The sequence below is a fragment of the Thamnophis sirtalis genome, unplaced genomic scaffold (genome assembly GCF_051295495.1).
Source record: "Thamnophis sirtalis isolate CommonGarterSnake01/CBP01778 unplaced genomic scaffold, rThaSir2_p1.2 scaffold_8, whole genome shotgun sequence".
NCBI classification, from domain to species: domain Eukaryota; kingdom Metazoa; phylum Chordata; class Lepidosauria; order Squamata; family Natricidae; genus Thamnophis; species Thamnophis sirtalis.
Genome location: NW_028261388.1, coordinates 59449580 through 59476288, shown reverse-complemented (window position 1 = coordinate 59476288; position 26709 = coordinate 59449580). Strand labels below are relative to the sequence as shown.

At 39.4% G+C, this 26709-nt stretch overlaps 1 protein-coding gene across 3 annotated transcripts in view; it reads right to left on the bottom strand.

Annotated features, from left to right (window-relative positions):
• Positions 1–26014, bottom strand: part of MED14 (mediator complex subunit 14) — a 174422-nt gene extending 148408 nt beyond the window's left edge. For all 3 annotated transcript variants that reach the window (XM_087721772.1, XM_087721773.1, XM_087721774.1), the window contains exons 1-7: positions 25650–26014; positions 24803–24829; positions 14417–14522; positions 2445–2618; positions 1541–1670; positions 640–768; positions 230–337 (exon numbers count right to left, since the gene is read on the bottom strand). In XM_087721772.1, coding sequence (XP_087577898.1) covers positions 230–337; positions 640–768; positions 1541–1670; positions 2445–2618; positions 14417–14522; positions 24803–24829; positions 25650–25831 — 856 coding nt within the window. In that variant the 5' untranslated portion in view covers positions 25832–26014. The remainder of the gene's footprint in view (positions 1–229; positions 338–639; positions 769–1540; positions 1671–2444; positions 2619–14416; positions 14523–24802; positions 24830–25649) is intronic.
• Positions 26015–26709: the final 695 nt, after the last annotated feature.

Genomic DNA, 26709 nt, shown 5'->3' with positions numbered 1-26709 from the left:
CGAGTATATACGTACATACATACATACATACATACATATATTTGCATTCCCATTTTATGAATGATAAAATAAAAATATTTAAAATCCCTTTTGGGCTGAAAGGATATTTTGTTTTAATGGACACCTTTTTTCTTTGTTATAATGTTAAATTGTGAGTTTAAAATGTATTTTTCCATTAAAAGTATTCCAGGATCCATATCAATTGGGAACAAGTCTCTTGAAAGGATACGTAGGCAGTTGTACATGTCCTGCAGAGGTTTCTCATCAGCAAACAGGCGGGACTGGACCAATTGATGGATGAAATTGATCTGCATACTATGAACCAAGGCACGGCCATCTATCATTAAAATAAAATAAAAAGGCTAAATATTTTTAAAAGATGACGTTATACTACTTAAAGTGTTGGTTTAAGTCCTATGTTTAACAGGAACATAAAACAATTTCATTAGTGTTTGAAAAGTGGTTACCAATATAGCACATGTTTCAAGAAAACCAAGAATGAACTTTCAGAGACAGAAGTATTTGAGATTATTGTGGAATCATCAAAATTTATTTTGATTGAAAGATTAATGAAGTGTATCTCTTGAGGACAAATGTTCAGAAATAAACTTTCAATCAGATAATGTATGTTGGCATTACCTCCAGTTTCTTTATCCTCAACTAGAATTTCCAGTTTGAGAAGGCGCCATGGGACATCAGGATCATCTCCCATCACAGTTAAGGTAGCCTCAAATTCACCCTCCACACGAAATTTTACACGACCATTAGCTAAAAACAAAATTCAATAAAATAAATAACAAAACAAGATACAAAGCAAAAAAAAAAGGTTAAAAAGACCCAAGAATAGTTTTCTCTAAATTGAGAAGGGCCAACAAAAAGGTTGCTAAAAAGAAAAATTGGGGAAGAGGTATAGATGATTGCCGACATCATACTATAGCCTGAGGACAATGTAATTCTTTCATAATACCTACATAAATCTTATTTTCTAGTCTTCTTTCTTTACTTAACTTCTATCTAATTTGTCCCCTTGTAATTTCCTTACCACTGTAGATATCACTTCCCTTTAATCCCAACTTGTTTTGAAATTAAAAGGAAAGCTAACCAAAACACAGGTCCTAATAATTAGAGTGGAATAATGTTGTTCTCTAAGATTATAGTCACTACTGAAGACACATATTCACATCAACTACTTGGTCAAATTAGACCAACTTTGGATCCAAAAGCCTGCAGAGCCAGTAAATAGAATCTACTAGATGCATATATTGCTACTTTTACAAGGCCACAAAGGCCATTCATCCTCAACCATTATTTATTATATCCAATTTGTCTATTTTTTTTGTTTTCATAAAGCTCATCAGCTGGCAATCAATCAATTTAGGAACTTAAGTAAGAAAGAAACAATTTATTTTTTGACAAAATTTTGAAGACAGATATCAATAAAGGTTCCCATATCCTTTAGTCATGCTTCATTCTCCGGATTCTTTGGATGTTTCAGAGATTAAGTCCTGTGTAGTCATAAATAAGTAATTTCAGTTCTTACCTACTGTAAGATTAGCCAGCTGTGGTGGAAGATCTGTGGTTACTAGTCGGTGGCGGAGAATCTGATTTAACTGATGCAACGTTGTTTGTTTCTCAATTTTTGTTATTGGATCTGGAGGAATTATTTTATCCTGTTGTGGATAAGTGAATCATACCAATTTAACTTACTCTACATTTCAGTAGGAAATAGAATAAAACTTCAAGCAATTTCATGCAATTTTGAAATGAACAAGAGAAATTTAGTGAACTGTTATTAGAACCAGTAAATACAGAAATTAGGATATACTGAGCCTAAGTGATTATAGAACTGTAAACCCAACTAAACTGATACAAAGTAAATCATATCATAAAACTGAATCGTTTAATTAGAAATTAACTAATCACAGTCCACATAATTGACAACTAAATAATGATAGAATGATTATTTAATAGAATACTAATACGCTCAAAGCAATAATATTATTCAAATGCTTTCATAATTAAAAATGAAACTACTTTAAACTATTCATCCACAATAACCAGAGCATATTGTTAAATCTAACCTAATACAAAGTTTTGGAGAAATTTATAAACTACTATTTTATTTATATGTTAAACAATTTATATGGTTGCCCAACTTATTTACAGTATGTCTGGCCATCTTACAACATTAAAATAGTTTTAAAAAATTAAAAACTACCTTATTTTTAATTTGGCCTAATAACAATATTAATGTTATATTAGCAAGGTGTCTTACGATCAATGAAAAATATTTGGCATATATTTTTCAATTTGTGTACATTCTAATAATGAAAACTATTTCAAAAAGGCCACATTCAAAAATGACACAAAGCTATGAAGAAAACTACACTTACAATAATGTGGGAAGGGCATTTAAAGCCATTTAAAATTGCAGAGTAATTTACCCGTATACATGTTGGCAATCGTGGATATGACCCAGTTGTCAGCACATCGATAGCATATGGGATAGCAAAGTTTGGCAGACGGGCATGAACTAAAGCATCTCGGGCTAGTGAGGCTAACCGATCAGCAGTGTCCACAAACAGAATAGCTTGTTGATCTAAAAAGCTTGATATCATCTATATATATAGACGAGAGAGAGAGAGAGAGAGAGAGAGAGAGAGGGAGGGAGGGAGGGAGGGAGGGAGGGAGAGAGAGAGAGAGAGAGAGAGAGAGAGAGAGAGGGAGAGGGAGATAAATAAATAATTATTTATTGTTAACTTATCTCTAAAGTTCCTATAAATCACAACTACTTAGAAGTCATCTATTCCAAAAGCCAAGATTTATGGTGAAAGAAATATTGGCATCATTATACGACAATACATTACAATTAATGTTAATCTTATACATTATATTTCTTAAATAAATACACAACTCATATTAAGAAAGTGCAGTAGTTGGATGCATAGGATCATACATTTGCGAGACAATTTGGGAATTAATTGTTGAAGAACCATGGAAAAAGAAGGAGAAATAACAACCTATTAAATAAATATCTGTATAGTTATCTGGCAGTATAGCTTGTCCAAGCAGCACTACTACTATTACTCATGTATGGGTTTACTTGTCTAAGAAATCAAGGAAGCAATGGCACAAAATTGTGACAGGTGACAAGCTTAAACTGACATGAGTAGGGAACCCCATACTGAGAAAACCCTGGCTTCTATCAAAACAGACAGCCAAACCAGGGAATATATGAGAGTTTGACCAAGCGTGGAAAGAAAAAAAAAGTGTGTCTAGTGAGTGAGAGATGAAGTCGAAATCAAAAACAAAAACCTAGATGAACCGATGTTATTGTGATATCTTTATTAGAGTACAGTAGTCCTTGACTTATGACCACAATTGAGCCCAAAATTTCTTCTGTTGTACCTGACCGCACTTGTAAATGGATCATAAGCTTCCTAACAGAGAGGAAGCAGCAGGTGAAGCTAGGCAAAATCACATCAGATACCTGAACAATTAGCACAGCCCCCCCACCCGGGGCTGTGTGCTCTCTCCACTTCTCTTCTCTCTAGATACCAATGACTCTGTTAAAGTACTGAAGTTTACAGATGATACAACTGTGATTGGTCTCATCCAAGACAACAACGAATCTGCATATAGACAGGGGGTTGAATAACTAGCCTTGTGGTGCAGCCAGAACAGTCTTGAACTGAACTCAGTTAAAATTGTACTGTGTTTCGAACTTCCTGGGAGGAGCCTGCTGGTGGTGGCAGCAAAAAATCAGCTGCCTCCGAATTCCTGGCTACGTACCTGTTTAGAGGATCTTCCATATGACGTCTTATCAGGTTTTCTTATCCTTCAGGCAAGAAGGAAAGAAGAAATTGTTTTGCTGGCAAATGCTCTTCGATTTTTGCAGCTTTTGTGCTTGCAGGGAAAGGGGGGCTAGCCCAAGGCAGAACGGCTGTCCGTGCTGGGAACTTCAAACTGCCTTGTGTGGGACAAAGTAGGTCTCCCCCACTCAGTTCAAAGTTTTGTTTGATTTAATCTTATCACGAGCTGAATCCGTTTGCGTGGACAATAATTGTTTATCAACATTTTAGCTTCTTTTCTTTTTCTCCTCCGAAAAATTATTTACTTAAAGACTTTTAAAATGGCGCCGAGCAGGCTGGTTTCTCCGGTAATAACGAACACTTTTTGTTAATTCTCACAAGAATTCAAAACAAAAGAGATTGCTTATCATTTGTTTTGGTTTCACAATAGGCCAGCAGAAGCTTTTTAATTAGTTTCATTTCTACAAGAATTTTACTCCTTCATTAATCTTGCTTATCTGGAAGTTAAATGGTGATGAATCTGCTGAACGGTCTTGTTACAATGTTTACTCACTGAAAGCTTTGCCAAGCCTTAAACTTCAAAATAAAAGGGGAACTCAGCCTCTTTACTTAAAGCTGCATATTCAGGCAATAGAGTTTTATTAACTGCAGGCAGATAAATTTTGAAATGGCTTCAAAACCAAATATTAACTTGAAGTCGTCACCCTCTACTTCCAGGGGCACATCCTCAGTGCCTGGCACAAAGCTGCAGCCTCCGCTTCCTACGCCCCCTGCTGGGGATGTGTTAACGAAAGAATTTTTCCTGAGTAATTTAAGCGAGGCTCTTAATGCACAGACAATTAAAATGGAAGATAAGTTTAGAGATAATAGAGAGGTGGTAAAGCAGGAGAGAAAAGAGGAAATAAAAGAAATGAAAGAAGAAATTAAAAGTGAAATAAAAGGACTTAAACAGGAGCTGTATGAGAAATTTGACGCTAAGGTTGGTAAAATTAGAGATGAAATGCTGAGATTTGTAACTGTATTAACAGAACATATTTCTGGAATGGAAGATACTCTAGAGGTTCTTAATGATGCCAATGCTAATTTGACATTGAAAACAGAGGTGGTGGAACAAAAAGTGGAAAATGCTGAAAAAGAAATTATTATGATACAGTACCGACAAATGGAGTTCGCATTAAGAGTAAGGGGGCTGCGTGAGGAGAAACAGGAGAACCTGAAACAGATCCTATCGGAAGCTTTTGACCGCCTGATGGGAAGAACAGGGACCAACCTAGACTGGCAAATTGACAAAGCTTACCGCGTTAACTCCTGGCTGGCAAAGCAGAAGCAGCTTCCTCGAGACATCGTTATATATTTTACTACAAGAGAGCTTAGAAATATGGTACTGCAAGCATCTTATAACACTGAGCTTCAAATTGGCGGTCAAGACCTGGCTGTTTTGAAAGAGATACCTCCTCAAATGTTAAGAGCCAGGAGAGACTACGCTTTTTTGGTCAAAGAACTCAGAAATCGTCAGATACAGTATAGATGGGATGCACCATTTGGCATATTTACATTTGATAAGCAAACGTACCGCCTCAACTCTGTATGGAAAGCCCGAGATTTTTATTATAATATATTGAAGGCCGGACACCCTGCACCATCTGGACCTAGAGAAAGACCACAAGAAGGACAGGATAGACAGCAAACTACACAACCACCAGACAAGATGGAGCATCTCTCTTCTCTAGAAGTGCAAGGTGCTATGGAACCAAGACCTAGCCGCATGACTACTAGACGTATGGAGAAACAAGCTAAAAAGCAACAGCATCAACAATCATCGGCCATCGATCAAGGAACTACAATAACAAATCTGGAAGCAGTGGGAGGAGCTAGACCTAAGGTTAAACAGGCCATGCAGGAAGCTCTAAAAATGCTTCAACCAACCAAAGATGACAACTAAGATTTTAACATGGAATGTCAACGGACTGAATTCTCCACAGAAGAGGAAGAAAATATTTCATTATCTCAAACAGTTTAAGAACGATGTAATTTGTTTGCAAGAAACTCATATCAAGTCAACTGATCAAAAATATTTGATCAACTCAAAACTTGGTCAACATTTTGCAGCTTCTGCTATGGAAAAGAAGAATGGTATAGTTGTATACTTAAGAAAAGATATGAAAGCTGAATTAATAGAAGCAGATCCCTTCGGAAGATATATTGCTTTAGACTTAATCTTAGAAGGGAAACAGACATTACTTTTGGGAATTTATGCTCCCAATCAACAGCAAGATAGATTCTATAGAAATCTTCATGCTAAATTAGTACAGTGGGACTATAGTTCCTGTATACTATTGGGTGACTGGAACAGTGTTATAGATACTAAGAGAGATAAGAAGATTTCCCGCCTAAATACTAAGATGCGAGCAAAGTTACCCAAACCTTTCTTTGACATTATGGATGATTTTGAATTGAGAGATATTTGGCGAGAAAGAAATGCAGAGGAATATGACTTCACTTTCTTCTCGGACAGGCATCAATCCCTTTCAAGGATTGATTTTATTCTAACCACTAATGATTTGCTTTCTAGGGTCAAGAAAACAAAGATTGCGGCTAGGGTCCTTTCGGACCATAACCCAGTTTGGATGGAGTTGGGAAGGGTAGCGCAGGCAAGAAGGTCTTGGAGATTGAATGAAAACTTATTTAGATATGAAAAGTATATCAATGATTGTAAAAAATTACTATCTGAATATTTTGTTTTGAATATGAATAAGGGTACATCTATGGAATTTGTATGGGATGCAAGCAAAGCGTATATGAGAGGAGTCTTGATGAATATAAATAAAACACATAGAAATAAGCAAGGGTTAAAACGAACAGAACTGGAAGAGGAAATTAAGAGAAAAGAGCTGGAGTTAACAATGAACCCAGACGATACAAAGGTTAAGGAAGCTATTAACATATTAAAATCTCAATTTGACATGTTGATCTCTGACCAGGTAGCTACTAATTTATTATATGCAAAACACAATACTTTTTGTAATGCAAACAAACCTGGCAGATGGTTAGCTTATCAGATTAGGAAAAAAAGGAAAACTCAAAATATATCTAAACTGATTTACAGAGGGAAGGAGGTGTTTCAACAGGAAGAGATTCAAAAGGCTTTCTGGGAATTTTTTACAGAACTGTATAAAGGGGATAAAATTAATGGTTTAGACATAGACAAATATTTAGACAAAGAGAAAATACCTTCAGTTAGAGAAGAGAACAGGCAAAAATTGAATCAACCAATAACCTCGGGGGAAATCCTGCAGGTAATTAAGCAATTAAAGTCAGGGAAAGCACCAGGTACGGATGGCTTGACAGCGGTTTACTATAAAAACTTACAGTTAGAAATGGTAGAACCTCTTAGAGAATTATTTAATATGATTGAGATTGAGATTTGAGATTTATTAATATTTGTACAATATTCAAACGGAAGGTAAAGTCCCTCCATCTTGGAAGACAGCGTTTATATCTTTGATACCCAAAGAAGATCAAGATACTACTCAACCCAAAAATTATAGACCTATTTCATTACTAAATGTAGATTATAAAATTTTTACTAAAATATTGGCAAATAGGTTAATGTTGGTCATTCAACAATTGATACATACGGACCAAACAGGTTTTATACAAGGGAGACAGATGAAAAGTAATGTCAGATTAATTATTAATGCATTAGAATATTTGGGAAAGAACAACCAGATCCCTGCTGCGTTTATATTTTTGGATGCTGAGAAGGCCTTTGATCGAGTTAATTGGCAATTTCTGCTGAAGATATTGCAAAAAATGCAGATAGGAGATAATTTTTTACAGTCAATTAAAGCAATATACCAACAGCAAACAGCACAAATCATAGTCAATGGAAGTTTAACAGACTCTTTTCAAATTGGAAAAGGTACAAGACAGGGCTGTCCTTTGTCCCCATTATTGTTTATTATAACTTTGGAAGTATTGTTGAATAAAATACGGGGCTTGGATGGTTTAAAAGGGATCAAGATTAGGCAGCAAGAATATAGAGTCCGCGCTTTTGCGGATGATTTGGTCATAATATTGGAACAACCGCAGGAATCCAGTATGGTTTTAATGAAGACGATTAATCAATATGGTCAAGTGTCTGGCTTTAAAATAAATTTAGGAAAAACCAAAATATTAGCTATAAATATGAATATTAAACAAAAGGAAGAATTAGGAGTGATGCTAGGATGTGAGGTAGTTAAAAAAGTCAAATATCTTGGAGTTAACATTTTAACTTCAAATGGGAAATTATATAAGCATAATTATGAACCACTTTGGCATAGCATACAGACAGAGATGAAAAAATGGGAGAAATTGCACTTATCTTTGCTGGGTAGGATAGCGGCAGTGAAAATGAACATTTTACCAAAATTTTTATTTCTTTTCCAAATGTTACCTATACTTAAAAAAGATGTGAACCTTTTAGAATGGCAGAAGAGTATCAACAAATTTGAGTGGGCATGAAAGAAGCCGAGGGTAAAGATGAAAATAATGCAAGATGTACGTGAGAGAGGAGGATTGAAACTACCTAATTTAAAACTATATTATGATGCAGTGGCATTATCTGTAATTAGTGATTGGACTCATTTAACCAATGATAGAATATTGAATATTGAGGGACACGAACTGGTATTTGGCTGGCATGCTTACCTGTTATTCAACAAAAAATTGGATAAGAATTTTAAAAGTCATATTTTAAGAAATGCTTTATTGCGGGTTTGGAAGAAATACCAATATAAATTAAATGACAAGATACCCATGTGGGCAATTCCTAGACACGCAATTGAAAATATGAATACAGCATAAAAACAGGACAGAATTACTTACAGACAGCTTCTTACCTCGGAAAGGGGGGTATTACAATTAAAATCTTTAGAGGTATTAAAAGAGGAGAAGGTAGTTCAAACATGGTTCCAGTATGGGCAATTACAGGCTAGGTGGAAAATAGATCAAAAAATTGGTTTTATCCAAGTTGAGGATAATCTGTTTAAACAAATAAGAGATCAAAGCTTAATGCATATAAAGAGGATATATAATGTATTAATACAGATGGATTCGGAAACAGAATTAGTTAAAGATTGTATGATAAAATGGGCTCAAAATATTGAGGAACCAATAATGTTGGATACATGGGAAAGAATCTGGGTAAGAAATGTGAAATTTACACAAGCTCAAAATCTGAGAGAAAATTTTTACAAGATGTTCTATAGATGGCATTTAGATCCTAAAAAGTTGGCTTCTATGTATCCGAATGTACAGCCTAAATGTTGGAGGTGTGGTTCTCTCGATGCTACATATTATCATATATGATGGACCTGCCAAAAGGTTAAGGCATTCTGGATAAAAATATGGTGGGTCATGCAAAATATTTTTAAAAGAAGGATAAAGTTTATTCCTCAGTTATTTTTACTAGGTATATGTACTGACTTTACAGTGGTAGAGACTAATTTGATTCTGCACCTAATAACTGCAGCAAGACTGTTGGTGGCGCAATATTGGAAGAAGGAAGACTTGCCTACAATCCAAGAATGGACATTGAAAGTGACAAACTTAGCTGAGATGGCTAAAATATCGGCATATCTTAAAGATCATTCAAATGAGAGATATAAACGAGACCTGAAAAAATGGATTGACTATATACAAAATAAATACGGGACCAAGAAATTCCAGTTAGCCTATGCTTAAGATCAGAAATGATTTAAACTGTTAAAAGTTAGTTCAGTAAGAAGCTAAGGTCAATGCAGAATGTCATTAATTTCTTTATTTCTTTTTTCTCAATAGATTTTAGACTGTGTTAGTTAAAAATCCATACCGTGTACGGGTTCTGGGAAGTCGGGGGGGGAGGAGGAGGGGGTTGGGGGGGGGAGGGAGGGAGGGGCACACACACACAAAAAATTGTACTTCAATGTCTTAATGATTGACAAATGATGAAATATTTGTGTGTGTGTGTTTTTTTTTAAGAAATAAAATAAATATTTGAGAACAAAAATTGTACTGTGTTTCCCCAAAAATAAGACAGGGTCTTATTTTCTTTTGACCCCCGAAATAAGCACTTGGCCTTATTTTTGGGAAGGTCTTATTATTTTTGATGTATAGGAGGCGGCGAGCATGGTCACCTCATGGCTGCTGCTGTGTTGCTATATTTCGGGGAGGGCTTATTTTAGCGCATGCGCTTAAAAGCCTGATTGCGCTTATTATTCGCGGAGGTCTTATTTTTGGGGAAACAGGGTAGAAATGATTTTAGGAGAAGCCCCCCTACACTACCACCACTCATAATACTAGACAACACAGTAGCAACAGTGGAGACCTTCAAGTTTCTAGGTTCTATTATATGTCAAGACTTAAAATGAATATCTGTTCTGATCCACACACACACCCCGGCCTGTGAATAAACCAGAACACAAGCTTGGCCGTTTGCCATTGTTCAATTACTGAGATAACGAATCCTTTGGCTGGGGGCCCAGGTAACTCACGTTCAATAGAGTAGCTCTGCAGCAACCCAGATAGTTCAAACGAAGCAATGCAGCTAGTCCAAACGAACAGACACGACTAGAATATACAGATAGATTTTCTTAACTACTAATTCGAAAGGTTGTTTCCTGCAAATGTCCCCTCCTAACGCTTCACCTATAATCTCTCTTGGGAGGGGCCAATCAACCACCACCTGTGCTTAATCATCTTCTGTGAGCCTGCCTTCGGAGTTGCTGCTGCCGTTTCTCAGCCTTTCTCAATCAAGCATCAGGGACAAACTGCCTTTGATCCTCCCCACTGATCCATGCCTCAGGCGCCTCCTGGTGGCCAACCAGCCTCTCTGGTCTCTGCTCTGAGTCTGAACCCTGCCCAGTGTCCTCCACATTGTCCAGGGCAGATTCATATGGTTCCACGCTATCCGAGCCCATCAGCAGCTCAACCGGATCCTGCTGGGCCACAACAGACACCCAACATCAAATATGTCATCAAAAAAAGCACAACAAAGAATGTTCTTTCTGCGCCAACTCAGAAAGCTCAAACTGCCCTAGGAGCTGCTGATTCAGTTCTACAAAGGAATTATTGAGTCTGTCATCTGCACTTCTATATAGGTGAAACTCGAAAAATTAGAATATCGTGCAAAAGTTCATTTATTTCAGTAATGTAACTTAAAAAGTGTAAAACTAATATATGAGATAAGACTCACTACATGCAAAGCAAGATAGTTCAAGCCATGACTTGTCATCATTGTGATGATTATGGCGTACAGCTCATGAAAACCCCAAATCCACCATCTCAGAAAATTAGAATATTACATGCAATCAATAAAACAAGAATTGTACATAGAACAATATCGGACCTCTGAAAAGTATAAGCATGCATATGTACTCAGTACTTGGCTTGGGCCCCTTTTGCAGCAATTACTGCCTCAATGCGGCGTGGCATGGAAGCTATCAGCCTGTGGCACTGCTGAGGTGTTATGGAAGACCAGGATGCTTCAATAGTGGCCTTCAGCTCTTCTGCATTGTTCGGTCTCATGTCTCTCATCTTTCTCTTGGCAATGCTCCATAGATTCTCTATGGGGTTCAGGTCAGGCGAGTTTGCTGGACAATCAAGCATAGTAATCCCACAGTCATTGAACCAGGTTTTGATGCTTTTGGCAGTGTGGGCAGCTGGAAAATGAAGCCAGCCTCCCCATAAAGCTCGTCTGCGGAAGGAAGCATGAAGTGCTCCAAAATCTCCTGGTAGACGGCTGCGTTGACCCTGGTCTTAATGAAGCACAGTGGTCCAAAGTCCTATTGCTCCTTGGTCCGCAATATGCGGACGATACGCAGTTGTATCTGTCCGCCCCGTGCCAACTCAATGAAGCGGTGGACGTGATGAACCGGGGCCTTGAGGCTGTTAAAGACTGGATGAGAGCTAACAAACTGGTACTCAACCCGGAAAAGACCGAGTGGCTGTTGTGTTTTCCTCCCAAAAATTTGGCTGACGTTCCATCGATCAGGCTGGGGGGGCAAAATCTGTTCCCCTCAGACAGGGTCCGCAACTTGGGAGTCCTCCTGGACCCACAGCTGAGTTTTGACCACCACTTGTCGGCTGTGACCAGGGGGGCATTTGCCCAGGTTCGCCTGGTGCGCCAGTTGCGGCCCTACCTGAACCGGGAGGCTCTCACAACAGTCACTCGAGCCCTTGTGATCTCTAGGCTGGAATACTGCAATGTGCTCTACATGGGGCTGCCCTTGAAGAGCATCCGGCGACTTCAGCTAGTCCAGAACGCGGCCGCGCGAGTGATTATGGGCGCACCACGGTTCGCCCATATTACACCAATCCTCCGTGAGCTGCGCTGGCTACCTGTGGATCGTCGGGTGCACTTCAAGGTCTTACTTACTACCTATAAAGCGCTCCATGGTAGTGGATCTGACTATTTGAGAGACCGCCTCCTGCCAATCACCTCCCTGCGTCCCATCAGATCGCACAGAGTAGGCCTCCTCCGAATTCCATCCGCCAGTCAGTGCCGACTGGCGACTACGCGGAGGAGAGCCTTCTCTGTTGCAGCTCCGACATTATGGAACAACCTCCCCGTGGAGATCCGTACCCTCACCACAGTCCAGGCCTTCCGCACAGCCCTCAAGATCTGGCTATCCCGTCAGGCCTGGGGATAGGATTATTTCTCACCCCGCCCGAATGTTGAGTGAATGTTGTATTTTTATGGTTTAATTTCTTTTAATCACGATTCTTTTTTTCAAGTCTTGTCTTGCACTCCCTTCCCTTCATTGTTGTAAGCCGCCCTGAGTCCCCTCAGGGAAAAGGGCGGCATATAAATCCTTAATAAAATACTAAAATACTAAATACTCTTTTCTGATGAGAGCAACTTTTGCCAAAAGCACCCAAAACTGGTTCAATGACCGTGGGAATTACTGTACTTGATTGGCCTCTCCATTCTTCCTCCATATTCTGGGTCCTTGGTTTCCAAATGTGATGCAAAAGTTGCTCTCATCAGAAAAGAGGACTTTTTTTTTCTTTTTATGTACACTGAATGCATATGCACCAAAGACAAATTCCTTGCGTGTCTAATCACACTTGGCCAATAAAGAATTCTGTTCTGTTCTATTCTATTCAAAACATTTGTTAAATGAGTTTTGCCCAATTTTACGACCTTTCTTGACAAAATTGTTAAGTGAATTTTAAGTTGGTAACACGGTTGTTAAGTGAATTTGGCTTCCCCACTGCCTTTGCTTGTCAGGTCATAAAATCTGATCACATGACCTTGGGACACTGCAATCGTCATAAGTATGACTCAGTTGCCACACATCTGAATTCTGATCATGTGATTGTGGGGATGGTGCAATGGTTGCAAGTGTGAAAAACAGTGGTAAATCACTTTTTAAGTGCTGTTGTAACTTTGAATGGTCATTAAATGAACTGTTGTAAGTCGAGGACTGCCTGTATGTATTATTTTGCAGTTTTAATTATTGCACGTTACTGTAGAATTTGTTTAAAATGCAATTATAGACAAACTTGTATACAATAAAGTAGATGTAAATTATGAGATGTGTTTGCAGAATCTGATTATCAGGATAAAACAAACATTACTAAAGTTTTGGCCCTTATGTGCATGCACGAAAGCTTGTGACAAACATGCCCAAGAGGAGCACATGCAGGGGAACCATGTGTGAATGTGCATGGCACATGCGGGGTGCGTGTGCACCTGCACAGGGGTAGGATGCATGCAGGGATCCATCCACGCATGTGCAGGGGGCGTGCATAGAGGCTGCACATGCATTGCATGCTTTGGGCACTCGGTCCGGAAAAGGTTAGCCATCACTGGTATAAGATCTCCTGCCTTGAACAGGGGATTGGATTAGAATATCTCTCAGGTCCCTCGGCCCTGTGATTCTATGTTCTATTTTCTCTAAGAGCTGTGGTGGGGCAGTGGTTACATCATGATATTACAGTGCTCAGTTCCTCACTTTTGCCAAGACCTATGTTATTAGTCTAACACTAAGCGGGGGGGGGGGGGGGGAATCCTAAGAAAAAGATCATAGAAGCACAAATCACTTGGGAACAATGAATACTTTTTTTACAGTCAAAGATCAGTAACTTAAAATAACCTCTAAAACATCTAGAGAATATATATATTCTATATAATTCTGAAAGTATTTATCTTCTTTCCCCCTCTTTATAGCCCAAGAAAATTGGGAGGATTCTTTTCTTAGTCTCTTGCCCCACCCACATTCTTGCTGTGGATTAAGCTGCTTTTATCTGATTATTCTCTTGCTACATCTTGTTGCCTGTCTCAAGATCAATCTCACATACAATTACAGGATGTGCAACATTTGGACATCTGAAGTGTTTTGGAATGACAGAATACACCTTTCAAGACCTCCTCAAACATTTGCTGAAATCCAAAACATCTGAAGGAAGCTTCCTATCTATCTGTGACACCAGCTAAAATCTTCTTTTTAAAGAAATAATGTACAGGGTATTTTCGCATTTGAAATATTGGTAACCAATATACTACAGCTATCTTAAGTAGAATTCCATTATTGCTTCGATTATTTCATTGGGCATTACTCATGGACACTCAAACTTACCGCACATTTTTCAACTTTCCCAGCATTATTTGCCCATTTTACCAAGGCTAATAATCGGACAAACAGCTGCCGTGTACGACTTGCAAACTGCACTATTTCTATTTTCCTGTAAAAAAAAAAAACCACAAAAATTTACTTAGAAACTATGTAGTTAAATTAGTTTGAAAAACAATAAAGATCAAATAAGTTACAACAGCTGTAGAAGGACATATTAGAAAATAATTATGACCAGATAAAATTAATGCTCATCACTGGACTGGGAATGTAGTTGCAGTAAAATACAAGCATTTTAAGTAAATGCATTGCTGGATTAATTCAGTTCAAACTGAATTACAGTATTAATCAACTGTCCCAAAAGATTTCTCTATTATATATAGTTAAAAATATTTACTTTTTATTTTATCTTCCATTTATCTATTTAACTACAATTTTATTGCAAAGTTGAGTTTCGCAAACTGCTTTCAAAAGTAATATCAGTTTGTCAGGTATTCTATAATAAATTGGACCAAGAATTATTTGCCACTAACATCAAAATGTTAGCTGCATCATATATTTATGTTTACATCTTAACCTAAACAATTCTCCTATATAAAAGCAGAAGTATCAAGAAAATAAATACATCAAATCTATTACCACTACTGCATTAGCTATGCCTGTTTCGTTGAACAGTTTCTGTGTAAAACTGGAATTGTTGTTTCTCTTCATTCTCTGAAGTAAAATCTTCAGGACATAAGACAAAGCTTTTTTCCATAGTGACACCACATTTCTTAAACTAGTTCCCCAGGAGAATTGCTGAACGTTTCATTATTAGTACTATAGTAGAAAACAAACATATTTGCTTTTTTTTGCCAAGATATAAACAGTTTAAACTTTAAACTGCATTTTTCCATTTTCATGATAATACCATTTTAAAGTTTAGATCCTCCTCATCTTGGTTTTTTTTTAAAAAAAAATAAATGTATAATATTTTATAATGATATTTTTATTTTAGAGAGTTTCTGGCATAAGTGTCAAATCAATGTTCCTACAGCATTGGAGACACCAATGACATTTACAATTTAATTAAAACATGCCCTAAAATACTAAACTGAAATGTAGGGAACAACTTCAAAACCTAATTACATCAACAAGTATTCACAGTGACATGTCATTAACAACTTTACCTTAACATATACTGATATAGACAACCCTAGTGGAATTTCAGGACAATACAGAAACTTAATACAGAAACTCCTACTACTAATGTAAAAAAGCATATTCTAATTATATCCATAAAGGTATTAGCTAAGAATCAGTACATTTAAAAAATAAAAAATGCCACTAACGTGCAATATACATTCAAAATATATGGGCTGCTTAAACAAGGATTTCATATTAAATTATGAAAATGTACTGTGGAATCAGACATATTCAATCAGAACATGGAATATGAGAAGCATAAATAAAAGAGAACTTGAAATTGTCGAAGCAGAAATATAGCTTATTTGTTTCAGGAATGAGTAATGACAAATGGATTGGAATGAGCTACGATACTTTCATCCCAAACAATTAAACAAAACTCTGTTCCAAGACATGTGACCATTTAGGACAGTGATGGCGAACCTATGACACGCGTGTCAGTGCTGACACGCGTAGCCATTTGGGGTGACACGCACAGGATTTCATGCGATTTATCCTCGGCTCCTGCACGGCCGCCAAGGATGAAAGAATCTGTGCTGGAGGAACGGGGGGGCGGGACATGTGATCTCCCCCGCCCACACTCACTTACTGTATCGCCACCGCCCCTTTCTGAGCGCAGGGGCTGCTGGTAAGGCGTGCGTGCCGTGCGCACACACGTCATCAGCGCGGCGAGGGAGGACCCGCAGGAGAGGAGCGAGGGAACAGTGCGCGCCTCTCTCCAGTCAGGCCGGCACAGAGAGTCTACTCCTGGGACTGTCGGTTACGACCGCACCACACTTATCTCAGTTCACGGCAGGGCTGTGGAGTCTGCTGCTTCCAGCTCCACATCCTCATCAACATGCCGCTCCGGCCCGGCCCCGCTATGAATATTCATATTCTTCGCCCTCGCGTCACTAGGAATATTCATAGCAGGGGCGGGCTGGAGCGGCATGTTGATGAGGACATGGAGCTGGAAGCAGCCGACTCCACAGCCCTGGTTCACGGCACCCCAAACAAGTTCAATAATATCAAGGGCAACATACGAAATCGACTGATGAACAAAGAAGTTACTAAGCAGGTATGTTAAATAATTTGTTTTTGGTTTATTAAATACAATTATATATTGCAATTATACATTTTTGTAGTTTAAACTATAAATTGCACAAAATTATGTTTTTGTCGAAGTGACACACAACGCGAGTTATGCTCGATTTTTTGCCGATTTTTGACACACCACACCAAAAAGGTTGTCCATCACTGATTTAGGAAGACCTTGACTTATGATCATAATGTAGCCCCAAAATTCCATTTTAAGTCATGATGGTTGTAAGTTGAGGCACCTGCATGACCTAACCTAGTTTAATGACATTTTTGCAGCAGACATTAAACAAACACAAAGGACATTAAGTGGTTGTTAAGCAAATCAATGTCTTCCTGTGAATGTTTTTTTTCTGGAAACCAGCCAAAAAGACCAGAAGCCAGCAAAAATTGCTGTAAATTTCACCTCTTTACCACAAATTGCTACAACCAGCCATAAAGATGAGTTGGTTGCCAAGTGCCTGAAATGGTCATGTGACTGCTACATTCTATAACCATGATGGTGAACCTATGGCACATGTTCCCGAAGTGGCATGCGAAGCCATGTCACTTGGCACGCCCGTTCCTCTTCCGGGTTTCTGGAGTGCATGCACACGCAATGATCAGTTGGCCTTCTCGCATGCAGCAGTGCCAGAAACCAGAAGAAATGGTCTTCCATTTTCCAGTGTGTGCATGCCAGCTAATCGTTGCACATGCATGCATGGCAGAAACTGGAAGACTAGTTGGCGAGTGTGCATACATGCACTGGAAACTGGAATTTCATTTCCCAGCACCTGTATGCCCCCTGGGATGCTCCTCTTCGATTGTGTCCCTGACAAGCATCACGAAAAGGTTCGCCATCACTGTTCTATAATGTAGATAAATACAATTAATTGGAGAATTAAATGGAAAACAAGTATTCTGTTAAGAAAGCTAAATGAACATTGACAGCAATGAAAACGTTCACATAAGCTATAAATCATCCCATGTAAAAAGCTTTCTGACCCATTAAGCAGATGTTAAGCACAGTAGGAACACTGACCGTTTTTTCTAAAACAATTTTTATTTATTTTTTAACAAAGACAAACATAAAAATTTAAAAAAAAACCATCTTCCATTACAAATTGTAGAAAGCGTGTGAGTTGGTTACAGTATTTCCATGCATCTCTTCCATAGTCATCACCTGCTTTTCATATCAAATCACATATTTTAAGTTCACATATATTCATGTATATCACGATTATTATATCAATCTTAATTTGACTATAATTGTTTTTACATCCTTTTATATATAATATTCAAAATCTAGAATAGGCTTATATGATAACATTCTATTAAAACATCCTAAGATCATCCAATCGCAATACATCTTTATAACATATTCTAGATAAAGCTTTTAAACTTCCTTTCATATTCTCCATGTGTTGTTTATATAAAATTTCATATTATCAAACTAATATATCTATATGTATTGTTATCATTATTAACCATTAATTAACTATAGCTATTGTCCCTTCATTTTATACATACTACTAGTAAACTAAATTTAGCTTAGTTTTTATTATACATTTTCATTGCATCAACCTGTATCTTTCCAGTAATAGTTCAGTCTTATATCTCTTGCCATTTGTAGCATTAATAGTCTAGTTACTTTCTTAATAAATCTTGTATGAACTTCTCTTTGCAACATATTGCTCCTTTCGTATCTCATAAAAGCTCAAAACCCAGCATCTGCTCTTTCCATCAGCTTATCTTTGGTTATCACTGGTGTTTCTGTCCAGATTTCTCTCCTTATCTCCATCAATTTTTCTCTTTTCTTCTTCTGTGCTTTGAAGTCTGGGGTAGAGTTCCAATCTATCTATCTCCCCTTTCCATATTCTGCTCTTGCCATTACCAATCATGTTCACTTTGTTGTCAGTATCCACAATTTTCTTATCTCTTCGCTCATTATTTTCTTCCATTTTTTGAACTCTGTCCTCCACATTCTTCATTTGATAAACATCCTCCATTTTGCTATCAAATTTTTCTGTTTTGTATTCCATATTCTCCAATCTCTTTTCAATTCTCTCTGTCACAACTAATAGATTTTGAATTTCAAACATAATCATTTGCAATGTTAGTTTCTTTTTCCTGCTGCACCATTCTTCCAATTTTGCAGGCACTGCCACCATAGGATTCAAGGCTATTTTAATAAACTTCAAACAGGTTCATTTATTATCTTTCAAGTCCAAATGTTGTCTTCCCTCCAATAGCTAGTGATAGAACTCCCAAAAAGCACCTGTATAAACAACTTGTGCTCTTCCTACTATCACTGTCAGTAAACAAACTGAAAGAACCTTGAATCTCAAGTGATCAAATAGAAAGGAAAAAAACAATGTGTCAGGTGCTGCTTCATTTAATAATCAGGAAAGAAACCACTCAACTCCATTTGTTTGAAATTAAGTGTACTTTTACTAATTACAAACGAATAGTAGCAAAGCTAAGCTGAGTCTGGTTAATTAGGCGTGAAAGCAAAGAATATCATGTATAGTTCAATCCCCTCCCCTTGGCACCCCAGTCCATAGTCCAATTATAATTCACCCAACTGTCAGGTGAGAGATACCTTCAAAAAACATCACCAGGGTGGAATGCTGGACAGTTAACCTTGGTGGGAAACTCCCTTCCTCCACATGCGCAATGAGATGGTCAGGCCAGCGTCTAGAATCTTCCTCCAGCACATAATGATTCCCCTCCCAAATACCATGCCCCCCCTCCCCGTTTCAATGGCAGCCAAAGCAGCAGCAAAGCAGAAGCTGACATCCAGCCCTCCTCCAGAAAAGGGCGGTCAGACCTGCAGAAATGAAAAGAACACAAACAAACAGACAGACAGACAACAAGACACAAAAGAGAGAAAGGAGAAGGGAGGAAAAAAACAAAAAAGGAAAATTAGCAGACTGTCCAAGAATCAGGGCTTGTCAGGATAGGCAGAGTAGAACTTGCGGAGCAGACGAGGAGCTCAAACATGGGACTTGTCAACCCATTCAGCGTGAGATGGGGGAAAATGCTTCCAAGCCACCAGGTACTGGACACGGTTCCGCGGCTTACGAGAGTCCAAAATCTCACGGATCTCAAAATGCTGCTCTCCCTCTATCAAAAGTGGGGCAGGTGGAGGAGGAAGAGGTGCTCTCAAGGAAGAAGTGAGCCAAGGTTTCAGGAGATTAACATGAAAAACAGGGTACACTCGGTTGAGGTGCTTAGGTAGCTGAAGCCGGACAGAAACAGGGTTGATGATTTTGACAACGGGAAACGGGCCAACATATTTGGCCCCCAATTTTTTCGACTGTTGGGGTGTTTGAAGAAATCTAGTGGACAAATACACCTGATCACCAACCTTGTACTCATAGTGTGGATAAATAAACTTGATTACCAACTTTATATTCATGGGGTTTACTCCGTTTCTTATCAGCCTGTTTCTTATGAGCGCGGTGCGCAGCATCCAGAGTCCGGAGTGCCAAAGGTCATATGTCTCGAAGGCGATCACTCCACTCAGACAGCGAAGACACTTGCGGCTGCTCGCGAGGAATCTCAGGAATGGGCACAAAATCCTGGCCGTACACCACACAAAAAGGGGTAAAGCCAGTGCTGTGCATGGAATTGTTGTAAGCCACCTCAGCATGAGGCAACAAGTCCACCCAATCATCTTGTTGCTACTTGATGAAACAACGTAAATATTGCTCCAGCAGTCCTCTCGCAGGCCCCATTAGTTTGAGGGTGGTGGGAGGAGCTTAAACCCTGGGCGGAGCCAATCCGCTTCAGGAATTCTTTCCAGAATAGGGAGGTGAACTGAACACCCCTGTCCGAAATGATGCGGTCGGGTACCCCATGTAAGCGATTATATATGTGAGATGAACATCTTAGCAAGAGATTTAGCGGAAGGGATCTTGGAGCAAGGAATGAAATGAACTTGCTTGGAGAATAAGTCAGTAACAACCCAGATTACTGTGTTTCCTTTACTTTCTGGAAATTCAACAATGAAATCCATGGAGATCTCCTTCCACGGGGCTACTGGGCGAGCCACCACCTGGAGCAACCCCTGGGGCTTACCCGGAGGGCGTTTAGCTGTGGCACAAACGGGACAACTAGCTACATAAGTCTTTTTTCAGTGAGGGCCACCAAAATTGCCTCTTAATGAAGTGCAGGGTCTTGACGAACCCAAAGTGTCCAGCCATCCGGGAGTCATGTTGAAGTACAATGGTCCTAATGGACACAGGGATGTATAACTTTGCTCCAATCCAAGCCAATCAATCTTTTATAGTGCATTCATCCATGTGTTGCTGAAACCAGTCATCCTCAGTAAGGGCCTTTTTTAGGTTAGAGAGAAAGTCTTCAGTGACTTCCAATTTAGAAGTTGTTTGACTTCTAGTAACAACAGGAGCAGCCAGGCTCTTTGTGGGAATGACAGGCTGGACAACACTGAGCTTTGAACAGTTGTACTGAGGGACTCTGGACAAAGCATCAGCTGTAAAAATTTTCCCTCCTGGAATGTATTTCAAAGTAAAATTGAATCTATTGAAATGCTGAGCTCAGCGCATTTGTTTAGGAGAAAGTTTTCAGGGGGTTCTCAATGCCTCCAACTTTTTATGGTCAGTCCACACCTCGAAAGGGTGCTTGGCGCCCTCCAGAAAATGGTGCCAGGTTGATGAAGCCCAACGAACAGCAAAAGCCTCCTTCTCCCAAATAGCCCAACATCTTTCCGTGTCGGTCCGTTTGCGAGAGGTGTAAGCGCAGGGTTGCAATTTACCTTGGCTATTTGCTTGAAGTAGTACACCTCCCACTGCCACATCACTGGCGTCAGCCTGGACCACAAAAGGTGCATCCATGTCTGGGTGCTTGAGGACCGGTTCCTTCGCAAAGAGGCGTTTCAATTTCTCGAAAGCAGCTTGACAGTCCATAGTCCAGTCCAACGGTTTGCTAGGTTTAGGCTTAGCCCCTCCTTTCGATTTAAGGAGGTTAGTTATAGGGAGAGCTATCTTAGCGAAGGAGGGAATAAACTGACGATAGTTAGCAAATCTCAAAAATCTCTGTAATTGCTTACGTGTACGTGGGGCCTCCCACTCAGGGACAGCCTTGACCTTAGCGGGGTCCATTTCTATCCCCTTGTGGGAGATTCGATAGCCCAGGTAATCAACTTTTTCCTGATGAAATTCGCACTTGGACAATTTGGCATACAGTTCTGCCGCTTGGAGTTTCTTCAGAACCGTGCGAACAAGCTTCACGTGTTCTTCACGTGTTTCCGTGTAAATAAGGATATCGTCTGAATAGACCATTATGCCTTTGTAAAGATGGTCATGTAAAACCTCATTAATCAGTTGCATGAAGACTGCGGGTGCCCCCTGGAGGCCAAATGGCATTACTCGAAATTGGAAGCAACCAAGGGGGCAGTTGAAAGCAGTTTTCCACTTGTCCCCCTCTTTAATTCTGACTCTATAGTATGCTTCCCTTGGGCCAGCATGTCCTTCATCAGTGGTAAGGGATAGAGATTCTGAGCAGATATGCAGTTTAAGTTTTTGAAATTAACACATAATCTGAAAGAGCCATCTTTCTTTTCTCTGAACAATACTGGAGCAGCTACCTTGGGCCTTGCTGGTTCAATGAAGTCCCTTTCCAAGTTTTTATCAATGAATTTCCTCATTTTCTCCATCTCTCTAGGGGTCATTGAATATATTTGGGGCTTTGGAAGTTTTACTACAGGTAAAATATCAATGGTGCAATCTGTGGGTCCATCCCAGGTGCTACAATAAAAGTTATTATTTCTTGGTGGGTGCCCATCCACATCTCGATGGGTTCAGTGGAAAAATGAGCAGGACCGCACCCCGCAATAGAGCCATCTATTTGGCAAAAAGCAATAGGGATTTTTAAAGTTTTTAGTTTCAAGCCTAGCTTCTCAACCATTTCAGGGCTTATCATGCAACGGGAACACCCAGAATCTAATAAAGCCATAAGTTTTTCTTTTGCACCAGAAGAGGGCACTCTAAGCTCGACTGGAATAAGCATAGGGCCAGAGCGTGAACTTACCCAGCGATCAGCATCCTCATAATCACTGTCGTCAGATGAGCTGGGACTTCCGTTTCCCCCCTCCTCTGGCTCGAAGTGTCGAGAAATATCTTCCCCAGCCAAGGCGGTTTCCTTTCTCTTGCCTGGAGTCTTCTCAGGTTTCCTCTCCCTCCGGGGGGGGGGGGGGGGTGGAGCGGAGTGGGTCAGCTTTACTCGGCAATTTACAGCACAATGCCCCTCCTTTCCACAGCGGAAACAATCGGAGGGCTTGGGCTTGCCTGCAAAACCTCCCCTAGCCCCTTTTTCACTCCTTGGGAGAGGGGTTTGGGGGGGAGGGAGGGGATTTCTCAACTTCTCCCTCTTCCATGCAACGAAGCCTGGTTAAATCAAGCTCAATATCTCCAGCATTCTCATACCAAGGATCCAAACGGCGGGGAATGGGTCTGTTTATGCATTGCTGGTAGACATCTTTATTCAAGCGAATCGATCCAACAAGGCCTCTTCCGACCATCCCCTCATATAGGCCGACAACTCCTGGAATTCCTGCACATATTCAGGCACAGTTTTCTTTCCCTGTCTGAGGGTAGTAAATTTTAGCCTAGCTCGACGCTCGGTGAAGGGGTCGTCAAACCTTCTCCTCATTGCTGCCATAAAGTCATCAAAATTCCTCAGGAGAGGGGAGTTACTATGATGTAATCCGACCATCCAGTCGGCTGCTTTCTTCTCCAGGGCCATTAACACTATTCTCACTTTAGATTCATCAGTGACGAAATCAGGCCCATATATTTCCATATAATTCCAGACCTGAATAATAAACAACTCGAGACCTCTGGGTTCTCCATCATATTTTACGCTTAAGGGTGGGACCTTAGCCATCCGGCATCGCCTGCCCCCCTCCCCCTGCTCTTGGAATGTCTCTAGCCGCAGGGGGAGAGGTCGGTGCTGGGTTTTCTTGTGCACATCCCCCTTCGGCCCCTCCAGTCTCCCTTAAGCTATGCAGCGGGCACCTTTTTTCCAGTTCCTCTGCTGGTTCCCTTTCCACAGCTCTCTCTTGAATCCGGGGTTCACTCCATGCCTCTTCGAGGAGTCTCATGGCTTGGGACATTTTGTAGTCTTCCTCTCTAGAGTCACTCCAGTCAGCAGCTGGTTTTTTTGGCCTCCTTCTCGTGACTCCAGTTAGTAATTCCTCAGGTTCCTCTTTCTGTCCCACACCCCAAGTCCACCTGGGTCGAACATCAGGTTCCTCCATTCTCAGGTCGGTTAGCATTTCTGTTAAAGATGGTGCTGCCGTTGCATCCATGTCTTCTTCCTGGTCGCTTTCATGTAAAGACATTTTTCTTTTCTTTCTATGAGGGCACCCCCCTCGGAAGTTGTTTGCTCCGGGTTGGGTGCAAGGTGAGACTCAGCTTATTGTCAGGTGCTGCTTCATTTAATAATCAGGAAAGAAACCACTCAACTCCATTTGTTTGAAATTAAGTGTACTTTTACTAATTACAAACGAATAGTAGCGAAGCTAAGCTGAGTCTGGTTAATTAGGCGCGAAAGCAAAGAATATCATGTATAGTTCAATCCCCTCCCCTTGGTACCCCAGTCCATAGTCCAATTATAATTCACCCAACTGTCAGGTGGGAGATATCTTCAAAAAACATCACCAGGGTGGAATGCTGGACAGTTAACCATTTCTGTAATGAAATGCTATTTAAACTGCCTGTAAATAAAACTTGCAACTTATTTTGTTATCAAAAAGAAGATATTTTGTGCCACCCATCAGATAAATTCTTGTAAACCCACAAAGTCTTCATCAAATGTGATTCTTTTAAAATAGTAATCTATCAATAAATATTTACCTTGATAGCTCCAGAAACTTTTTAAACATAGTAATCTTTAAATAGAGTATAAGCACAAATCAACTTTATGATCTACAGGCAATACGAAACTGTAGTTTGGATTTGTACTGTAAACAAATACATTATTTCCCCAGAATCAAGCTGTCATACGTGTAAAACAGTCAAATGTATTTTGATTTTCAAACTTTGCATTAAAATATTGCTTAATAGCTTAACAAAGTTCAACCATCTCTCATTGAGTTGTACAACCATCATAACAATCATTACTTACCTTTCCATATCAGTTTTTCTTGGTAATCTGGTTTTAAAAAGGAAAGAAAAATAAATACTATGTCATAAAAGATTGCAAGAATATTAAATTTTAGACTATAAAACGTAGCCTCTCGGTATATTGCCTTACATTCCAAAATGTATGCAAATGGCAATGTATTATGAGCCTACATTTTGAAGCTTGATATTTAAATTGTTTATAAAAGAAATCTCAATTATACAAATAATAAACACATATACAATACTTTCAGATAAACATAATTGTTAAAGCTTCAATAGATGAGTCATTTTCTTAGGACAATATCTATGTAGACTATATAAAACTGAAAGAAAAGATGCACTGCACAGCTTCAGTTGAACACCTACAGTATCTATCATGCATCCAATCACGTTAGAAAACACATTTATACATGTTTATTGAATCTAAAATGTTTATATTATGCAAAAGGACATTGTTACCAAGTTTAAACAAACTTAAATTGATGAAATATAATCCCAGTATGGGATCTGCAATTTAAATGCTTCTAATTCCTATTCCTAGTCTCTCAATAACATCACATAATATAAACCACATAATATAAACTTTAACCGTCACGCTGAAATTTACATTATAGCATAACGGACTGGATTTCTTAGGAAGCGAAACTCATTTTATTTCTTTTTATTATGAAAATCAGTTTCGTTATCAGACTCGGAAGCTTACGCACGCACCATTACATTCTGCTTTTTCTCCATAACTTTAACTTAACATAGATCACCCTCCTCCAAAAAGAACAAGAAGTGTCTAAGCAGCAAGGATTTTCCCAAGCAAATCGGAGAATGAATTATTGCTGGGATACAGGACTTACAGGTCGGCCAGGACAGTGAGCTCGGCATACGTCCGATGCAACAGAAAATCGATGAGAGTGCTGAGTCGGTATCCAGGACTAGCTGCCGCGGTCGCAGTCCCTGGAGGCGGTGGAGCCGGAGCCGAAGCGGGCCCACCGCCCAGCGGGACCATCTGATGGCTCTCCAATTGCACCGGCGCCATCGCTGCAAAACGAGAAGAAACCAACCAAATCCCTTCGCGCTGTCAGAGCTCTTTCGCACCCCAGAGATAGGCACCCGCTAGCAAAGCTTCAAGTGTAGAAAAGTGCTCACAACGCACTTGGTTGCCCAGCCAGCGCCATGGCTGGCGACAGTGACATCGCCATTGCTAAAATGGGCGGGGTTGAACACTGCACCGGAAGTGATACGGAGAAAGTGACGGACAGGAAATAATCCCGTCTGGAATTCTATATGTATCATAGATCATTTCTCATTTTCTTTTGTTTCAACTTTAGTTTCAGGCTTCCGGGTTCAAAATCTTTAGTTTTGATATTCAGAGGCAAGAAGTGGGAGCAAGAACAAGAACAAATCCATTTTAAGGTAGCAAAGAAACCGTAATGTTATATCTTATATTATATAAGCCGTAAAGATCCCCTCGAGTCGAATTCGATTCCAGACATCATGAAGACATCCGTCCATACGACTAGCAGACACGATTTGCAAAACTCCAAACGTTCACTAGAGGGCAGCAAAGAACTAGAGTACTGTATCTCTTTGGGATCAACTGGTGGTCGTTTGGAATTTTGCGAACTAAAAGGTGTTTTCTGCTGTTATTACAGTGAATTATTAAACATTACAAGTTATTTTGTCAGTATCAAATTAATTTACTGTAAGAAATAGAGTGTATTAAATGTCTATTGTTTTAAAAATGTAGTCTCAACTCAGTGTCTGCTAGCAGTTTTACAACAAACTGCGTCTAATTAAACATATTTGTTTTAGACCGTTTATGTCTTTAACGGAATTATTTGCTTATTTAATTTACTAGTTTAATATCCCACATTTCATCTAGAAGTGAAGATGGTATTCATGTCCCTATAATTA